The sequence below is a fragment of the Larus michahellis genome, chromosome W (genome assembly GCF_964199755.1).
Source record: "Larus michahellis chromosome W, bLarMic1.1, whole genome shotgun sequence".
NCBI lineage: Eukaryota > Metazoa > Chordata > Aves > Charadriiformes > Laridae > Larus > Larus michahellis.
Window position 1 is genome coordinate 9,900,822 of NC_133929.1, and position 20,074 is coordinate 9,920,895.

General features: G+C 52.5%; 1 protein-coding gene across 1 annotated transcript; it reads right to left on the reverse strand.

Annotated features, from left to right (window-relative positions):
- Window positions 1-4,543: 4,543 nt before the first annotated feature.
- On the reverse strand, window positions 4,544-15,780 carry LOC141735652 (adenosine 5'-monophosphoramidase HINT1-like). Its single transcript, XM_074568704.1, is given in 5 exon segments — window positions 4,544-4,883; window positions 5,695-5,799; window positions 6,843-6,872; window positions 6,874-6,992; window positions 15,771-15,780. Coding segments are annotated over 5 exon segments (429 nt in total). The 3' UTR covers window positions 4,544-4,718.
- Window positions 15,781-20,074: the final 4,294 nt, after the last annotated feature.

Genomic DNA, 20,074 nt, shown 5'->3' on the forward strand with positions numbered 1-20,074 from the left:
TGGTGCCCTGCACCCCCGGGGATAGTGAGCAATTTGATTGGTCTACACAACTGTATTGTAACATGTATAAACCCTGCTTTCCTCTGTAGCGGGCTAAGGATATCCTTAGCCGCCTTTGCGGCAAGGGCACGTTGTCGGCTCACGTTCAACTTGATGTCCACCAGGAGCCCCCCACGTCAGCAAAGCTGCTCTCCAGCCAGTCGGCCTCCAGCATCTACTGGTGCATGGGGTTGTTCCTCCCCAGTGCAGGACTTGCGTATGTTCAGGTTCCTCAGGTGGTCTCGAACCGGATCCTTTCCTACGATGGGAGGGACTTTGTTCCCCCAGTCCCTGCCTTGAGGTTCAGGGACTTGGGAGATGCGGGAACAGTGATTGCCGGCGACAACGGAGGAGAAAAATCCTTGAGTGCCTCGGCCTTCTCCATGTCGGTTGGCGCTAGCTCTCCTGTCTTACCTATCGGAGGGGGGTGGGGGTGGGGGTGGTGTGCGTTTTCTTTAGTCTTCCTTTTCTGACCAACGCACCTGTAGAAGCCCTTCTTATGATTCTTCTTCACATCCCTTGCCAAATTCAGCTCCAGCTGTGCCTTAGCTTTCCCGACCCCATCCCTATATTCTTCCCAGGATGCGTGTCTCTGCTTCCACCGCCTACGCATTTCCTCCTTGCGCTTCAGCTCGACCAGAAGGTCCTTACTCAGCCATGCTGGGCTCCTGCCTTCCTTGCCTGATTTCATAGAATCGTCTAGGTCGGAAGGGACCTTTAAGATCATCGAGTCCAACCATTAACCTAACGCTGCCAAAACCACCACCAAACCACGTCCCTAAGCGCCGCGTCTACCCATCTTTTAAATACCTCCAGGGATGGTGATTCAACCACTTCCCTGGGCAGCCTGGTCCAACGTTCGATAACCCTTTCCGCGAAGAAATTTTTCCTAATATCCGTCCTAAACCTCCCCTGGCGCAACTCGAGGCCGTTTCCTCTCGTCCTATCGCCTGTTACTTGGGAGAAGAGACCAACCCCCGCCTCGCTACAACCTCCTTTCCGGTAGTTGTAGAGAGCGATAAGGTCTCCCCTCAGCCTCCTTTACTCCAGGCTAAGCCACCCCAGTTCCCTCAGCCGCTCCTCATAAGCCTTGTGCTCCAGACCCCTCACCAGCTCCGTTGCCCTTCTCCGGACACGCTCCAGCACCTCCGTGTCTGTCTTGTAGCGAGAGGCCCAAAACTGAACACAGTATTCGAGGTGCGGCCTCAGCGGTGCTGAGTACAGGGGGACAGTCGCTTCCCCAGTCCTGCTCGCCACGCTATTCCTGATACAGGCCAGGATGCTGTTGGCCACCTTGGCCACCTGGGCACACTGCTGGCTCACATTCAGACGGCTGTCTACCAATACCCCCAGGCTCTTTTCTGCCGGGCAGCTTTCCAGCCACTCTTCCCCAAGCCTGTAGCGTTGCACGGGGTTGTTGTGACCCAAGTGCAGGACCCGGCACTTGGCCTTGTTGAACCTCATACCATCGGCCTCGGCCCATCGATCCAGCCTGTCCAGATCCCTCTGTAGAGCCATCCTACCCTCAAGCAGATCGACGCTCCCGCCCAACTTGGTGTCGGCTGCAAACTTACTGAGTGAGGGTGCACTCGATCCTCTCGTCCAGGTCGTTGAGAAAGATATTAAACAGAACCGGCCCCGGTACTGAGCCCTGGGGAACACCACTTGTGACCGGCCGCCAACTGGATTTAACTCCGTTCACCACAACTCTCTGGGCCCGGCCCTCCAGCCAGTTCTTTACCCAGCAAAGAGTACGCCCGTCCAAGCCACGAGCAGCCAGTTTCTCCAGGAGAACGCTGTGGGAAACGGTGTCAAAGGCTTTACTAAAGTCTAGGTAGACGAATTTCTATTTTCCCATTTCTTACGCGTGGGAATCGAGAGCTCTTGTGCTCGAAGAAAAAACGTCCTGAAAGAGCTGCCAGCTCCCTTCTGCTCCTTCTGCACAGGGGCTTCCAACTCCTCCTGTTTGTTACCTGTGCTGCGCGCAGTGGTATAGAGGCACTTCAGTTGGGCTGCCGACCGTGTCGCCTTTCTGGAGGATCAAGCCCCAAGTCCTTTGCGGCATTTCTCAGGGGTTCCCCTGTTGGTTCCTAACGCATCAGCAGCCCCTGGCTCTTCTCTGTTGCTCAGAACTCCATCCCCTTCCCCCGCTGAGCCTAGTTTAAAGCCCTCCTTGTAAGTCCGGCCAGCTTGTTGGCAAAGACCCTCTTGCCCCGCTTGGTCAGGCGAATCCCATCAGCTCCCAACAGACCCGGCTTCTCAAAGGTACCCCCTTGATCACAGAAGCCAAAACCTCGCGTATGGCACCAGCTACGCAGCCAGGCATTCACCTGTTCAATTTGTCTCCTCCTTCCTGGACCCCTCCCTCTGACTGGGAGGAGAGAGGAGACCACCACCTGTGCTCCTGATCCTTTTAACATTGCTCCGAGGGACATAAAGTCTCTTTGGAGGGTTCTAAGTTGCCTCGTCAGACCCTACGCGGAATAGTAGGAGCGCATGATAATCTGCAGGGATCACCAGGCTCGGCAGCCTCTCGGCGACGCCACGGATGCGAGCCCCTGGTAGGCAGCAGACTTCTCGAGAGAAATCGCCTGGACGGCAAACGGGTGCGTCGGTGCCTCTCAGTAGGGGATCTCCAATTGCTAACACCTTACGTGCTTTTCTGGTGGCACTGGTTCTGATGCGGGCGGGAGGTTGGGTCAGCTTTGCGTGGTTGGCTTGGCCAAGTTAACCAAGCTCACACCCACCTCCTTATAGCTGTTCCTGGGTTTCCAACACGCGCACACAAAGAGCATCCAACAGGCTCCGCACATTTTCATCCCTTCGCACGCAGGAGTTCCGGTGCCTTGTCTCTTTCATTACCAAGTGAGAACAAAGGGAGACTAGAGCCCTCTGCTCACAAGAGCCTCTTATTGCTCAGAAAGAAGGCTTTGTCTCTTGAAATTTCCCCCCCTCGAAGCAACTGGATCCCCAGCGATTTCCCGACTTTCCTGTCTCCAAAACGTCCTGTCTCCAAAACCCCAGTCACTATCGTTCCTTAAAGCACCAACCCCCTTCAACACTTCTACATGGAGGAATCTGCCCTTTAGGCTTTGTGATGGATTGACCTCGGCCGGCTGTCAGGGGCCCGCCCAGCCGCTCTCTCACTGCCCCTCCTCAACAGGACAGGGGGAGAAAATAGGATGAAAAAGTTCCTTCAGGAAACATCCACCGGCCGGACCCACAGGCAGCAGGGAAATACCTGCCCCGGACAGCGCTTTGCCCTTTCTTCAATAGGTTTTCCCAGGGGCACCCCCGGCTTCGCTGAGCCGCTCAGCTTTGGCCTGCGGCAAGTCCAGTGCCTAGCTGGCTGGCACCAGCTGCGTCCAGCACAGGGCAGACCCTGGCCTCTTCTCACACAGGCTACCCCCGCAGGCCGCACCTGGAGCGCCGTGTCCAGTTCTGGTCCCCACAATTCAAAAAAGAGACGCAGACCAACTGGGGAAGGTCCCAAGGAGGGCCGCAAAGATGACCAAAGGGCTGGAGAACCTGCCCTAGGAGGAAAGGCTGAAGGAGTTGGGTCTCTTCTCCCTTGCAGAAGAGAAGGCTCGCGGGGGAGGGAACCTCATCGCAGTCTGCCAGTACTTAAAGGGCGGCTACAAAGAGGACGGAGGCTTTCCCACAAAAGGTCGGACGCAGCGTTCAAGGGCAACGAAGGATGGCCCTGCTTTCCCATGCCCGTCTCCCTTTTTTAATAGCTGTTAAAGAAAGATGAAGTTGGCTGTCTCCCTGCGACGTAGCTTTGGTTTGGGTCTGGCTGGGATGGAAGGTAACTTTCCCCACAGCAGCCCTCATAGTGCTGTGCTTCGTAGCTGTAGCTGGAAGGGTGTTGATAACACACCAGTGTTCTGGCTACTGCCGAGCAGTGCTCCCACAGCACGGAGGCTGTCTCTCCAGCCACCCCCACCCCCACAGTCCAGTAAGCTGGGGGTGGGCAAGAGGCTGGCAGGGGACACAGCCAGGACAGCTGACCCAAATGGACCAAGAGAGATATTCCACCGTGCTATGGAAGCACCACAGCTGCCATTCAGACCAATTGTTTTCTCCTACCACGTCCCTCCTCAGCAGAAAAGGGATTATCAACGGGGCCTTATCACGCAGCCCTTGATGAAGTGCTCCAACAGGAGTTGGATGCTTCCAACGCATTGCACTGTGCCGAAAGCACCCTTGTATGGCATGCCTGTAGCGTCGCATACAGTATTTTCTAAAGGTGTTGCAGCAGCAGCCGCCTACACTGGCTTTACGTACATTTGCGTACCGCTTCCAAAGAGCCAAGAGTCTGCTTCCTACAGGACGCAGGAGACTGCTAAGCCGTCCCAGCGTCACGCTTCAAATGACTGGCCAAATCACTATCTATCTATAGAACACTGTTAACAGACCGACACAGTCCACGTACTTACACTCCGGGGAGACGCCGTTTTAACTTGCGGAACTATTTCCCTCAGTAAGACACACAAGACGGAGGTGAGATCCCCATGCTAAATCTTTATTGTGCAACTGCTGCTCACAGCTTTTATTACCTTCCACAGACACGCGGCACAAAACATTCGACATCAACAGTGCCTAGATCGACGGGCAACAGACGAAATCCATTCAGCGGCGATTCGTACACGTGCAGCAGCTCTTGCGGTGCAAAAATCTCAGCCAGGCGGCCAGCCCAACCGACGGCCACCCAGAATACGTAGATGTACGTGACAGACAGGCTGCCCACCCTCGGGCCCTTCATCCGCAACCATCCGGAATCCATCGGTCAGGCCCAGGTGAGCAGCACGCTGCTTGCCAACAATCATTAAATGCCCAAGAAGCTGGAGAAGGAAGTACAAAACCATAAATAAGTAAAATAAAAAGCCACACACAAGAAGGGGAGAGGGCAGGGAGGGGAGGAATGAGAGCAGAGAAGCACCCAGAGAAACCAGTTAGCCAACTCCTAGCAATTCAACCACTGCGCTTCAAATTACTGTCTGTCCGCCTGCAACCGGCATTTCCCGAGCAAAGCTACAAAGACCGATTACGCACACTGTAGGGGGGAGGGAAGAAAGAGGGCTACGCAATTGTTTTCAAGCTAGACAGTAACGGACTACAAAACAGCCACAGAAGCTAAGTTTGTCTCCGGGTTAAAGCCCCCCGTTATCTCTTCAGGCAACATACGCAACTCGGGTGGAAAATAAGCTTCAGGCTGCCTTTTGCGTGGGTTTACAAAGTCTCTGAACTTGACTTTTATAGCCAAAAGCGAAGCATCCAGCACCTCTCGACCAGCTTTGCCCTTCCTCACCCCCGACCTGCCAAAAACCCCAAGCCCTCTTCTCCGTATTAGAAGAAGTACTACTCCTCCTCTTGCTCTAAACCGTGACAGTAGGCATCACCCTGCGCTCCAAAACAACACTGCATTTTGCACCAGGAGTACGTACCCAGGGATGAGCATTGCTTTATATCGCTACTTTCGGTCAAAAAGCTCAGCTCCATTACAAGCCAGAGAGAAAAGATTATAGCGCCAGAAAACCCAAACCAGCCTACCGTGCCCTATCAAGGGGAAAAGGGGGGATGGGAAAGAGTCTACTAAATTAGGAACTAACGACAGGTACAGTTTAGCGTACAGAAAGCTTCCACAGTACTTACACATTCACCAGGATCTTCTGCTTCGCATAACCTCATAATTGCCTCCTTAGGCATGGCTAGGAAAAGCATCGGAGCTTGGGGTGAAAGATCACGGAACGCAAGGCGCTGGAGGAAGAGTAAACAGTTAAAACGTCATTGGCTTCAGAGAAAGGTAATAATAGCTTAAGCAAATCAATATGCCCCACTGAACTCCTACAGAAGCAGACTTCCGAAAAGTCAGAAGCAGACCCCAAACGCAAGCCGAAACGTTGATTTTTCTTACGCGATATTAATGCTTTCTGTACAAAAAAATACAACGTCTTTACAGAGCCCCCTCCAGAAGTGGGATTCAGCATGCAAGGTGATGGGGGCAAGGAGGCGGGCCAGTACTTCAGACTAGCGACCTCCAGTACGTTTTAATTCGGGTCGATCGTTTCCTAAGGATGACGAGTTTCTGGATTTACTTTTTTGGTAAAGAAAAATAAGAAAAGCTGTAACAATCCAGTTTGGGGGCGCAGAACCAAAGCCTAGCACAGCAGAGCTGTGAAATCTCTACAGTGCTATTAGGAGGCACATCAAGACCTGCGTTTCTCCTACGCAGAACTAACTCATTACGGTCACCACTCAGACGTTCACCGTTTACATACATACGCCTGGAATCCCCGAGGAGACTGACTGCGTGCGCTTAATCTAAGGTTTCAAGACTGTCGTCCTACACGAGGTAGGACCACTCGCATCCCTCGGCAGCAAACTTTGCACGACTTGCAGTGCCAAAGGGATATCACGCGGCAAACGTCTGCGGCTGCCACCAAGTGCCTTACCGTCAGAGGCCCTCCTCTACGCACGCACGCGCGCACGCGACACGGCGGGGCTGGGAACCGAGGCGAGCCGGCCAGCACCAGCAACCCAGTACGCGCCGCGGCAGCCGGGGGCGGGGGGGCCGCACCGAAGAAGCGCGATGTTATAGGGATCGCGCAGTAGAGAGCGCCACAACCCAGAGAGGCCCCGTCCCTCCACCGCCCGCCCGCCCGCAGCAAGGCCGCCACCCGCCCTGCCGCGCTCCCGGGCACCGCGCAACGGGTCCTCGGCTCAGGGTGCCTGCGAGCGCGGGGGGAGGGGGGGACGGGGGGAGGGAGGAGGAACCGCGCTCAGAGCAAAGCCGCGGCTACCTCCTCGTCCTCGTAGGCGACGTTGGCGGGGAAGCGCCTTGCCGATGATCTTCCCGAAAACACTGCGGGTGGCGGCGGCACCAGGCCGGGCGGCCCGCGCCCCAATAAGCTCGTCGGCCACGACAACGCCCCTTGTCGCCCCCGCGCTTCCTCCACTCGGCCAGGCCCTCCGCGGCGCCCATTGGGCCGCCAGATGGCCGCCGGCCGATCCCGCGTCTCGATTGGCTGTCTCGTCTGTCGTTTTCGCTTGTCCCCGGCCCCCCGGCGGGTCCGCCCTCGTCGACCTGGTGCTTAGCGGGGCTCAGGGAGTTTGCGTGCCCTGGGGGCGCGGAGGGATCCGACCTGGGGGCGGAGGGAGAAGACGTTGGGCCAGTCCGCGGAGGGATCCGTGCCGTGTAGTGCTGCGACCCTGTGGGCGGGCGACGAGGTCTCAGAAGAGGCTGTTGTAGCTACAAGTACTATTGACTGTTATTTATTACCGCGTCAACTCCACCCCAAACGTGCTTGTGGCTTTTTGGTGCTGCTCCCTCCAGTCAAAGGACTGCTTTTGCCAGGGCAGGGCAGGCCTTAACTTTTCAGAACACTCCCCAGAACCGACAGAAGTTGCTCTCAATTGTTCCCTGCAAGCCCCGCTTGGATTGCAGACGTTTCTAAGCTGCGCGCCTCCTGGGAGAAAATACAATACAAAGCGTGTCTTCAGCACTGGTGGCTCGAGGGCTGTGGGTGTGTGGGGGGGGCGCAGATCGAGATAGGATTTGCGCTAAGCTGGGTAGGAGGCTCGTAGAAAAACAGGCAGTGCCCCCAAAGCTGCCCAAGGGTGGTCTCTGGTGCCCTGCACCCCCGGGGATAGTGAGCAATTTGATTGGTCTACACAACTGTATTGTAACATGTATAAACCCTGCTTTCCTCTGTAGCGGGCTAAGGATATCCTTAGCCGCCTTTGCGGCAAGGGCACGTTGTCGGCTCACGTTCAACTTGATGTCCACCAGGAGCCCCCCACGTCAGCAAAGCTGCTCTCCAGCCAGTCGGCCTCCAGCATCTACTGGTGCATGGGGTTGTTCCTCCCCAGTGCAGGACTTGCGTATGTTCAGGTTCCTCAGGTGGTCTCGAACCGGATCCTTTCCTACGATGGGAGGGACTTTGTTCCCCCAGTCCCTGCCTTGAGGTTCAGGGACTTGGGAGATGCGGGAACAGTGATTGCCGGCGACAACGGAGGAGAAAAATCCTTGAGTGCCTCGGCCTTCTCCATGTCGGTTGGCGCTAGCTCTCCTGTCTTACCTATCGGAGGGGGGTGGGGGTGGGGGTGGTGTGCGTTTTCTTTAGTCTTCCTTTTCTGACCAACGCACCTGTAGAAGCCCTTCTTATGATTCTTCTTCACATCCCTTGCCAAATTCAGCTCCAGCTGTGCCTTAGCTTTCCCGACCCCATCCCTATATTCTTCCCAGGATGCGTGTCTCTGCTTCCACCGCCTACGCATTTCCTCCTTGCGCTTCAGCTCGACCAGAAGGTCCTTACTCAGCCATGCTGGGCTCCTGCCTTCCTTGCCTGATTTCATAGAATCGTCTAGGTCGGAAGGGACCTTTAAGATCATCGAGTCCAACCATTAACCTAACGCTGCCAAAACCACCACCAAACCACGTCCCTAAGCGCCGCGTCTACCCGTCTTTTAAATACCTCCAGGGATGGTGATTCAACCACTTCCCTGGGCAGCCTGGTCCAACGTTCGATAACCCTTTCCGCGAAGAAATTTTTCCTAATATCCGTCCTAAACCTCCCCTGGCGCAACTCGAGGCCATTTCCTCTCGTCCTATCGCCTGTTACTTGGGAGAAGAGACCAACCCCCGCCTCGCTACAACCTCCTTTCCGGTAGTTGTAGAGAGCGATAAGGTCTCCCCTCAGCCTCCTTTACTCCAGGCTAAGCCACCCCAGTTCCCTCAGCCGCTCCTCATAAGCCTTGTGCTCCAGACCCCTCACCAGCTCCGTTGCCCTTCTCCGGACACGCTCCAGCACCTCCGTGTCTTTCTTGTAGTGAGAGGCCCAAAACTGAACACAGTATTCGAGGTGCGGCCTCAGCGGTGCTGAGTACAGGGGGACAGTCGCTTCCCCAGTCCTGCTCGCCACGCTATTCCTGATACAGGCCAGGATGCTGTTGGCCACCTTGGCCACCTGGGCACACTGCTGGCTCACATTCAGACGGCTGTCTACCAATACCCCCAGGCTCTTTTCTGCCGGGCAGCTTTCCAGCCACTCTTCCCCAAGCCTGTAGCGTTGCACGGGGTTGTTGTGACCCAAGTGCAGGACCCGGCACTTGGCCTTGTTGAACCTCATACCATCGGCCTCGGCCCATCGATCCAGCCTGTCCAGATCCCTCTGTAGAGCCATCCTACCCTCAAGCAGATCGACGCTCCCGCCCAACTTGGTGTCGGCTGCAAACTTACTGAATGAGGGTGCACTCGATCCCCTCGTCCAGGTCGTTGAGAAAGATATTAAACAGAACCGGCCCCGGTACTGAGCCCTGGGGAACACCACTTGTGACCGGCCGCCAACTGGATTTAACTCCGTTCACCACAACTCTCTGGGCCCGGCCCTCCAGCCAGTTCTTTACCCAGCAAAGAGTACGCCCGTCCAAGCCACGAGCAGCCAGTTTCTCCAGGAGAACACTGTGGGAAACGGTGTCAAAGGCTTTACTAAAGTCTAGGTAGACGAATTTCTATTTTCCCATTTCTTACGCGTGGGAATCGAGAGCTCTTGTGCTCGAAGAAAAAACGTCCTGAAAGAGCTGCCAGCTCCCTTCTGCTCCTTCTGCACAGGGGCTTCCAACTCCTCCTGTTTGTTACCTGTGCTGCGCGCAGTGGTATAGAGGCACTTCAGTTGGGCTGCCGACCGTGTCGCCTTTCTGGAGGATCAAGCCCCAAGTCCTTTGCGGCATTTCTCAGGGGTTCCCCTGTTGGTTCCTAACGCATCAGCAGCCCCTGGCTCTTCTCTGTTGCTCAGAACTCCATCCCCTTCCCCCGCTGAGCCTAGTTTAAAGCCCTCCTTGTAAGTCCGGCCAGCTTGTTGGCAAAGACCCTCTTGCCCCGCTTGGTCAGGCAAATCCCATCAGCTCCCAACAGACCCGGCTTCTCAAAGGTACACCCGTGATCACAGAAGCCAAAACCTCGCGTATGGCACCAGCTACGCAGCCAGGCATTCACCTGTTCAATTCGTCTCCTCCTTCCTGGACCCCTCCCTCTGACTGGGAGGAGAGAGGAGACCACCACCTGTGCTCCTGATCCTTTTAACATTGCTCCGAGGGACATAAAGTCTCTTTGGAGGGTTCTAAGTTGCCTCGTCAGACCCTACGCGGAATAGTAGGAGCGCATGATAATCTGCAGGGATCACCAGGCTCGGCAGCCTCTCGGCGACGCCACGGATGCGAGCCCCTGGTAGGCAGCAGACTTCTCGAGAGAAATCGCCTGGACGGCAAACGGGTGCGTCGGTGCCTCTCAGTAGGGGATCTCCTGTTGGGGGCAGCTAGCAGAAAAGTACAAGTATGCAAGAAATTCGAGGGCATGCCGACCTTGCAGACCTGAGACAAATAAATCTGAGGAGCCAGGGAACAACTGGCCTTGCAGGTCTGAGATAAATAACCTTGAAGAAGTAGGGAGTAGGCAACAAGTTATCACTGTAGCTTTTAGCACATTCCAAAACTGTAGCTTCTAGCATGTAGCGAAACCGCAGGTAGGAGGGATTATTGTAATGAAACATTTAGAGCTAAGCCAATTAGAAATGATAGAATTTGTGTAATTTATGTAACTGTTAAGTAGCTGTATAAAAAGCTTTCCATGGCGTCTAATGAACTGACATCTTGCTTGCATCAAGCAGCGTCCCGTCTCTCAATCGCGGCAAATTGGTGACCCCGACGTGATGGGGTGGTGAACCGCCTAGCTGAGCGGCTTGCTGCGAGTCCCACGGAACTTTGAATGAGCTGCTGAAAGGAAGCAGGAACTGGCCAGGAATCCCTCTGGATTTAAGAGGTGAGCTGTGGGAATCATGGGGAATCAGATGTCCCCCACAGAGAGAGACGTATATGAAGTTATTAAAACGCTCCTCCGGAAACATAAAAAAGATATTTCCGGGCAGGACTTAAAGATTATGCTTAAGTGGGTACAAATGAAGATCCCCACTGTTACGGCCTCCAGTATTTTTACCCGGGAACTTTGGGACAATGTGGGGGTAAAGTTGTGGGACTTAGCGACGTCAGGGAATGCCGAGGCTCAGCGTTTGCTTCCGTGGTGGAGAAATATCTTTGAGGCTATTAAGGCACAGAAAAAGGGCCATAAAGACTCTCCAGATACTAAGGGGGAACCTTCATCAGCTCCGCCTTTGCTTCCCCCTCCGCTACCTCCGCGACGTGCTAAGTCGCCTGGACCCTTAAAGGTCTGTGCCGCAGGCTACCCTCCTGAGGAAGATCCGCTTGACCCGGGGCCCGTTGATCCTGATAAAGAGCCTGACTTGTACCCCCCTGACCCTCATGATACGTGGGCGAATATTAGACGTCAAGCTTTAAAAGAAGGTGACTTGGAAATAGCGCGAACGATAGTCGCCCCTGTTATTTATCAAGGCCGGGGAGTGCAGTGGGAGGCTTTGTCCTTCCCGGTGATTAAAGAGCTGCGCCGTACCATCACAGAACACGGGCTCTCTTCCCCATATTTTGCGAGCCTGCTGTCTTCTGTCTTTGATACGTATGTTATGACTCCCCATGATTTAAAATCGCTAGTGCAATTGTTATTAACCCCTTCCCAGTATTCCCTGTGGGAGTCGCATTGGAGGGGGGGCCTTCAAACTCTCCTCACCAGCTACGTGGGTCATAATAATGCTGCTCTTGCCGCACTGACCATGGAGCACCTTATGGGTACGGGTCAGCACTCTAATCCAGTGGCACAGGCTCGAGATTGTCCACGAGAGGCCCTGGAAGCGATCCGCAAAGAAGCAAAAAAGGCTTTACTTAAAATACCCGATTCCAGTAAACCTCAAAAGGCATTCACCTCTATTACGCAGGAACCTCGGGAGCCGTACATGCAATTCATTGATAGACTTAAGCAAGCTTTAGAACGCCAAATAGATAATACCGAAGCTCGAGAAATTTTGCTATTAAAATTAGCAGTTGAAAATGCTAACGCCGACTGTAAAAAATTACTTAAATCTCTCCCTAACCCAGCTCCGACTTTGGTTGAAATGGTAGAGGCTTGTAATCGTATCGGTACTGTGGACCATAAATTTGAAGCGATGGCAGCTGCTTTCGCAGCTATGAGAGGCATGTCTGGGGGAGGAAATTGTTACGGTTGTGGTAAACCAGGCCATATCAAACGAAATTGTCTCGCTTCTAATGGGGGGGCTAAAGCCCAAGCCCCTGGGATCTGTCCCCGATGCAGGAAGGGGCGTCATTATGCTAATCAATGTCGTTCTAAGTATAATTTTCAAGGGCAGCCGATACAGGGAAACCGCTTGCGGAGCGCGGGGCAGCGACGCGCACAGACACAAGTATCGTCGCCGGTGGATCGAGCCATGCAGATGGGTGTGACCTCGCCACAAGTCTTCGCCCAGCAACAGCCGGTAGCGCCGGATTGGACCTGGCAACCTCACACGCAGTAACGTTGCTTGATTCCTCTGTTCATTTATTAGCAACTGATGTTTCAGGTCCTTTATCCCCGAAAACACAAGGGCTACTATTAGGGAGATCATCGGTTACCTTAGCCGGACTTTTTGTATTGCCTGGAGTAATTGATGCGGATACCGTTGGGGAAATTAAAATCATGGCCTGGACCCCATTTCCCCCTTGCACAGTACCCAAAGGAAGCCGCATTGCACAATTACTACTGATCCCGCAGAACGCAAGCTCTCTTTCGCCTCACCCACCTCCGCAGCAAAGACAAGGAGGTTTTGGATCTACTGGGGATCCACAGATTCTCTGGGTACAGTCCATTTCCCAGAAGCGACCACTTTGTCAATGTACTCTTATTCACGGCACTCAGCAAGTAATCCTAAATGGGATTATTGACACAGGGGCCGATGTTACCGTAATTTCACAGGCGAAGTGGCCTCCACAATGGCCTTTGGCAGCTGTGCCTCAGGCACTAGCCGGAATCGGAGGAGTTGGTAGAAGCCACCAATCCTCGGAATTGATCCAAATCAAAGGCCCAGAAGGACGAGTGGCTTCCGTCAAGCCTTTTGTGCTGCCTGTTCCTATGGTCTTATGGGGACGTGATGTGCTATCACAATGGGGAACTTCCATTCAGTCGCATTTTTAGGGGGGGCCATTGAGGTGCGCGACACCCTGAAACTGACTTGGAAAACTCAGACACCCATTTGGGTAGATCAATGGCCCCTACCACTCGAAAAGCTTCGCGCTCTCCAAGAACTGGTTACGGAACAATTAGCAAAAGGACAGATAGTACCTACTACTAGTCCTTGGAATTCACCTGTCTTTGTTATTAAGAAGCAATCTGGCAAGTGGCGCCTGCTCCATGATCTCAGAAAAATCAATGATGCTATGGTAGATATGGGAGCTCTGCAGCCAGGGCTCCCTTCTCCAACTATGATCCCCCGCAATTGGCATCTCACCGTTATTGACCTTAAGGATTGCTTTTTTAACATTCCACTACACCCTGATGACGCTGCCAAATTTGCTTTTTCAGTCCCAAGTGTCAATATGCAAGCCCCTGTGCAACGATATCAGTGGGTTGTACTGCCACAGGGAATGAAAAATAGCCCGACAATTTGTCAATGGTATGTCGCTAAGGTACTTAGCCCTGTCAGGGTTGCGTTGCCTCAAGTTCTGTTATATCATTATATGGATGATATCTTGATGGCTGCGCCTCACCTTGAGCTCATGGAAAAGGCCGTAGCCCTTGTCACGGCCGCTGTCAATTCGGCAGGCCTCTGTATTGCGCCCGAAAAAGTCCAGAAAATGCCCCCTTGGACCTACTTGGGTTGGCGCATCAGGACCCAGATGATAGTTCCCCAACCTGTGCATATACAGGCGGACATTAAAAATGTGCACGATGTTCAAAAATTATTAGGGACCATTACTTGGGTCCGACCCTTGCTAGGAATATCCAATTCAGACTTAAGCCCTTTGTTTGAACTCCTCAAGGGAGATTCCGATTTACGCTCCCCTCGTCGACTTGGTCCTGAAGCCGCTGCCTCATTACAAAAAGTAGCGGAAGCCATCGCCTTACGGCAAGCACACCGCTGTGCGCCTGAATTGCCCTTCAATTTAATTATTTTGAACCCTGCACGTCAGCCATATGCTTTGATTTTTCAATGGGACCCTAACAACCCTGATCCCTTATTAATCATTGAGTGGGTCTTTTTACCCAACCAGCCCACTAAAACAATTTGGACACAACATGAAATGTTTGCTTCCTTGATAATTAAAGCACGGCAGCGCTTGCTTGCCCTGTCAGGGATGGACTTTGCTTCTATCTGTTTACCTGTAACTAATATGTACCTACAATGGTTATTCCAACAGTCTGATGCTTTCGTGTTTGCCTTAACAGATTATACGGGTCAACTAACCTCACATCCTCCGTCCCACAAGCTTCTACATGCTCATTTTAACTTAATATCCATACCAAAGAGATGTCACCAGCCCCTCCAAGGCCTTACTGTGTTCACCGATGGGTCTGGAAAAACACACAAGTCGGTGATTGTCTGGTGGGATGACCGCTCTCAACAATGGGAGTCGGACGTTGAGACAGTCTCCGGGTCCCCTCAAATCGTAGAGCTTGCCGCTGTTGTTCGAGCTTTTCGTAAGTGGTCTAAACCACTGAATCTTATTACTGATTCTGCTTATGTTGCAGGCGTCGTCGAACGGGCAGAGGCCTCAGTGCTGCGTCATACTTCGCATGCTGATTTGTTTGCTTTGTTGCAGGAACTTGTTTTCCTTTTAACCTCTCGAACACATCCCTATTTTGTTTTACATGTTAGATCGCACACCTCTTTACCTGGGTTTATTGCAGAAGGCAATCGACGGGCCGATATGCTCACTCTGCCAGTACACGTTTTACCTGACCGTATTGCACAAGCTAAGCTTAGTCATTCCTTTTTCCATCAGAATGCAGGGGGCCTCAAACGTCAGTTTGGCCTCGCTTCTCAGCAAGCGGCGAACATTATCGCTGTCTGCCCTGATTGTCAAAAACATTCTTTTCCTACAGCACCAGGTGGGGTTAATCCCAGAGGCTTACAAAGCCTGCAATTATGGCAGACGGATGTCACACACTATCCAGAATTTGGGAGATTAAAATACGTCCATTCCTCTATTGACACCTTTTCAGGCGCTCTATTTGCCTCCTGCCATGTGGGGGAGGCGGCGAAAGATGTTCGCAGGCATCTGCTGCATGCTTTTGCTACCTTAGGCATCCCTGCACAAATCAAAACAGACAATGGCCCTGCTTATATCTCGGCTGCACTTAAAACCTTTTTTATCTCTTGGGGGATCACTCACATCACTGGGATCCCGCATTCCCCTACGGGCCAGTCCCTGATTGAACGCTCTCATCAGTCTTTAAAGCGCTTGTTACAACAACAGAAAGGGGGAGTAGGGACAGCCACCCCTGAAGAACGTCTACAGAAAGCCCTGTATGTTTTTAACTTTTTAAATTGTTCTTTAATAGATAACAACCCTCCGATCGTTCGCCACTTTAACACAAACACTTCTTTCGAAGCCAGCGTAAAAGCTCCAGTCCTGATCCGCGACCCTGAGACAGGTAAGGTCTTGGGGCCATACCCCCTTGTCACATGGGGCAGAGGCTATGCTTGTGTTTCCACAGAACGAGGCCCCAGGTGGATCCCAGCGAAGAGCGTGCGACCTTTCCGTGAACCCCTACCACAGTCGGACGGCCACAACACCAATCCACAGCTAGATCATTCCCCTGAACAGCATACCGAAAAACATTCGGAGGATTGATGCAGTGCTCTTATGGACAATAGAGCAGAGACTCCAGTAGAACATATTCATTGCGTCGCCTGTGGTAATTGTGACCCTTAGGTTTTATGTGACTGCTATCGCTGTGGTAAGAGATGGTAGCGATGGTTAACGTTGGCCAATAGATGGTGTGACAGTTGCCTAATATATGAAGTTAGCATTGTAAGAATTTAGCATTGCAAAAGAAAAAAAAAAAAAAAAAAGGGGGGTGGGGGGAAGAGTCCGTCAAACATTATGATCCTGTTAACACTTTTTTGTATATGTGCGGCCTGGACACATGCCAATCCTTTGCCAGGGTACTATCCTCACCTTTTTGACCCCCGTCAAAATGTCTGGGTTACTCTGTCCAGGTCGCTCAATACAACTAGCTTTTGTGCCAGTCTTGCTACACCCAGCTCGCCCTTCACCACCTGCTTAGTAGGGGTACCACTGAATAACTCGACCTTTTTACTGTTTAATAACTCTATGACAACCTTACGGAAGCAGTACAATATTTCTGGAAGGCTTCCTTTTTCATGGAAAAATCTTAAGGACCTTTTTGAAAATTACGATAATTGGGATGATAAATTACCAATAGGGCCCGAGCCGCAGGAAATTGACTTAGTAGATTCTCTTAATGCTTCTCACTGTTTGTTTATTGGCCTTAGGTCATGGTCAGGGGCCCGAAAAGAGGGGCGCTTAGTAAAGGATTCTCCACCGACCATCATCTCACCTATTGGTAATGCTACCCTCTGGCAACAACAATGGTGTTTGAGCATTGCTCGAAACGCCACTCACTCAGCCCCCGGTACCATGCTCCCTAGGCGGCTCCCCTTGGGGTTCTTTTTTATTTGCGGAAACAGAGCTTGGTCTGGGATCCCTTCTAACCCTAGAGGAGGCCCGTGTACTATTGGACAGCTTAGTCTTGGCACTCCTCACTATCATCCAAGCCCAAAACAGCGGTTACGTTTTACTCGTGACACAATACAAGCATTAGAAAATACCTGTGACGATAATGTTAAGCTATGGAATCGCTGGGAGGTTTTTTTTTCGCCTCGCTATTTACCCCTGGGGTGGCAGCAGCGAGAGCCCACAGAAACTTAGATGCAATTGCCTGTTGGGTTGTTAAGCAAGCAAATGCTACCAGCCGCATACTATCTGAGATGGCTGAAGACTTGTCTACAGTACAACATGCAGTCCTGCAAAACAGAGCCGCTATTGACTTCTTGCTACTAGCCCATGGACATGGCTGTGAGGATTTTGACGGAATGTGCTGCATGGACTTAGAGGACCACTCTTCTTCGATACATAAGCAAATTACACAACTCCTTGCGCATTCACAAAAGGTGCAATCTGATACGGACTTCTTCGGATTGGGTACTTTGGGTGATTGGTTTGGGCTAAAGGGCTGGCTTAGGAGCCTGGTACAATCTGCTGTACTCATATTAGTTATTATATTGGTAGGCCTTTTGATTCTAAGCTGCGCTCTTTCCTGTGTTAGGTCTATGGTGACTAAAGTTGTTCGACATACATGGTTTATTCAAAACGGCGATATTCCGAAGATTTACGCTAGTGTTAGTTCTGTCCAGCTCACTGAGTATGATGACCTTTAAACCCGCGCCTCAGTTCTGCCTTTAAAGAAACAAAAAAGGGGGAGATGTTGGGGGCGGCTAGCAGAAAAGTACAAGTATGCAAGAAATTCGAGGGCATGCCGACCTTGCAGACCTGAGACAAATAAATCTGAGGAGCCAGGGAACAACTGGCCTTGCAGGTCTGAGATAAATAACCTTGAAGAAGTAGGGAGTAGGCAACAAGTTATCACTGTAGCTTTTAGCACATTCCAAAACTGTAGCTTCTAGCATGTAGCGAAACCGCAGGTAGGAGGGATTATTGTAATGAAACATTTAGAGCTAAGCCAATTAGAAATGATAGAATTTGTGTAATTTATGTAACTGTTAAGTAGCTGTATAAAAAGCTTTCCATGGCGTCTAATGAACTGACATCTTGCTTGCATCAAGCAGCGTCCCGTCTCTCAATCGCGGCAATCTCCAATTGCTAACACCTTACGTGCTTTTCTGGTGGCACTGGTTCTGATGCGGGCGGGAGGTTGGGTCAGCTTTGCGTGGTTGGCTTGGCCAAGTTAACCAAGCTCACACCCACCTCCTTATAGCTGTTCCTGGGTTTCCAACACGCGCACACAAAGAGCATCCAACAGGCTCCGCACATTTTCATCCCTTCGCACGCAGGAGTTCCGGTGCCTTGTCTCTTTCATTACCAAGTGAGAACAAAGGGAGACTAGAGCCCTCTGCTCACAAGAGCCTCTTATTGCTCAGAAAGAAGGCTTTGTCTCTTGGAATTTCCCCCCCTCGAAGCAACTGGATCCCCAGCGATTTCCCGACTTTCCTGTCTCCAAAACGTCCTGTCTCCAAAACCCCAGTCACTATCGTTCCTTAAAGCACCAACCCCCTTCAACACTTCTACATGGAGGAATCTGCCCTTTAGGCTTTGTGATGGATTGACCTCGGCCGGCTGTCAGGGGCCCGCCCAGCCGCTCTCTCACTGCCCCTCCTCAACAGGACAGGGGGAGAAAATAGGATGAAAAAGTTCCTTCAGGAAACATCCACCGGCCGGACCCACAGGCAGCAGGGAAATACCTGCCCCGGACAGCGCTTTGCCCTTTCTTCAATAGGTTTTCCCAGGGGCGCCCCCGGCTTCGCTGAGCCGCTCAGCTTTGGCCTGCGGCAAGTCCAGTGCCTAGCTGGCTGGCACCAGCTGCGTCCAGCACAGGGCAGACCCTGGCCTCTTCTCACACAGGCTACCCCCGCAGGCCGCACCTGGAGCGCCGTGTCCAGTTCTGGTCCCCACAATTCAAAAAAGAGACGCAGACCGACTGGGGAAGGTCCCAAGGAGGGCCGCAAAGATGACCAAAGGGCTGGAGAACCTGCCCTAGGAGGAAAGGCTGAAGGAGTTGGGTCTCTTCTCCCTTGCAGAAGAGAAGGCTCGCGGGGGAGGGAACCTCATCGCAGTCTGCCAGTACTTAAAGGGCGGCTACAAAGAAGAGGACGGAGGCTTTCCCACAAAAGGTCGGACGCAGCGTTCAAGGGCAACGAAGGATGGCCCTGCTTTCCCATGCCCGTCTCCCTTTTTTAATAGCTGTTAAAGAAAGATGAAGTTGGCTGTCTCCCTGCGACGTAGCTTTGGTTTGGGTCTGGCTGGGATGGAAGGTAACTTTCCCCACAGCAGCCCTCATAGTGCTGTGCTTCGTAGCTGTAGCTGGAAGGGTGTTGATAACACACCAGTGTTCTGGCTACTGCCGAGCAGTGCTCCCACAGCACGGAGGCTGTCTCTCCAGCCACCCCCACAGTCCAGTAAGCTGGGGGTGGGCAAGAGGCTGGCAGGGGACACAGCCAGGACAGCTGACCCAAATGGACCAAGAGAGATATTCCACCGTGCTATGGAAGCACCACAGCTGCCATTCAGACCAATTGTTTTCTCCTACCACGTCCCTCCTCAGCAGAAAAGGGATTATCAACGGGGCCTTATCACGCAGCCCTTGATGAAGTGCTCCAACAGGAGTTGGATGCTTCCAACGCATTGCACTGTGCCGAAAGCACCCTTGTATGGCATGCCTGTAGCGTCGCATACAGTATTTTCTAAAGGTGTTGCAGCAGCAGCCGCCTACACTGGCTTTACGTACATTTGCGTACCGCTTCCAAAGAGCCAAGAGTCTGCTTCCTACAGGACGCAGGAGACTGCTAAGCCGTCCCAGCGTCACGCTTCAAATGACTGGCCAAATCACTATCTATCTATAGAACACTGTTAACAGACCGACACAGTCCACGTACTTACACTCCGGGGAGACGCCGTTTTAACTTGCGGAACTATTTCCCTCAGTAAGACGCACAAGACGGAGGTGAGATCCCCATGCTAAATCTTTATTGTGCAACTGCTGCTCACAGCTTTTATTACCTTCCACAGACACGCGGCACAAAACATTCGACATCAACAGTGCCTAGATCGACGGGCAACAGACGAAATCCATTCAGCGGCGATTTGTACACGTGCAGCAGCTCTTGCGGTGCAAAAATCTCAGCCAGGCGGCCAGCCCAACTGACGGCCACCCAGAATACGTGTTTGTGATAAATGATTTAATCGCAAACAGGATTCCAATTAGAATTTATAATTTATTAAAGGAATAAAGGCAAGCAAACAGCGCTGGGTGTGCCGGGAGTCTCTGCCCAACCAAGACACACACCTTACAGACCCCATTTTTGGTTTATATCTC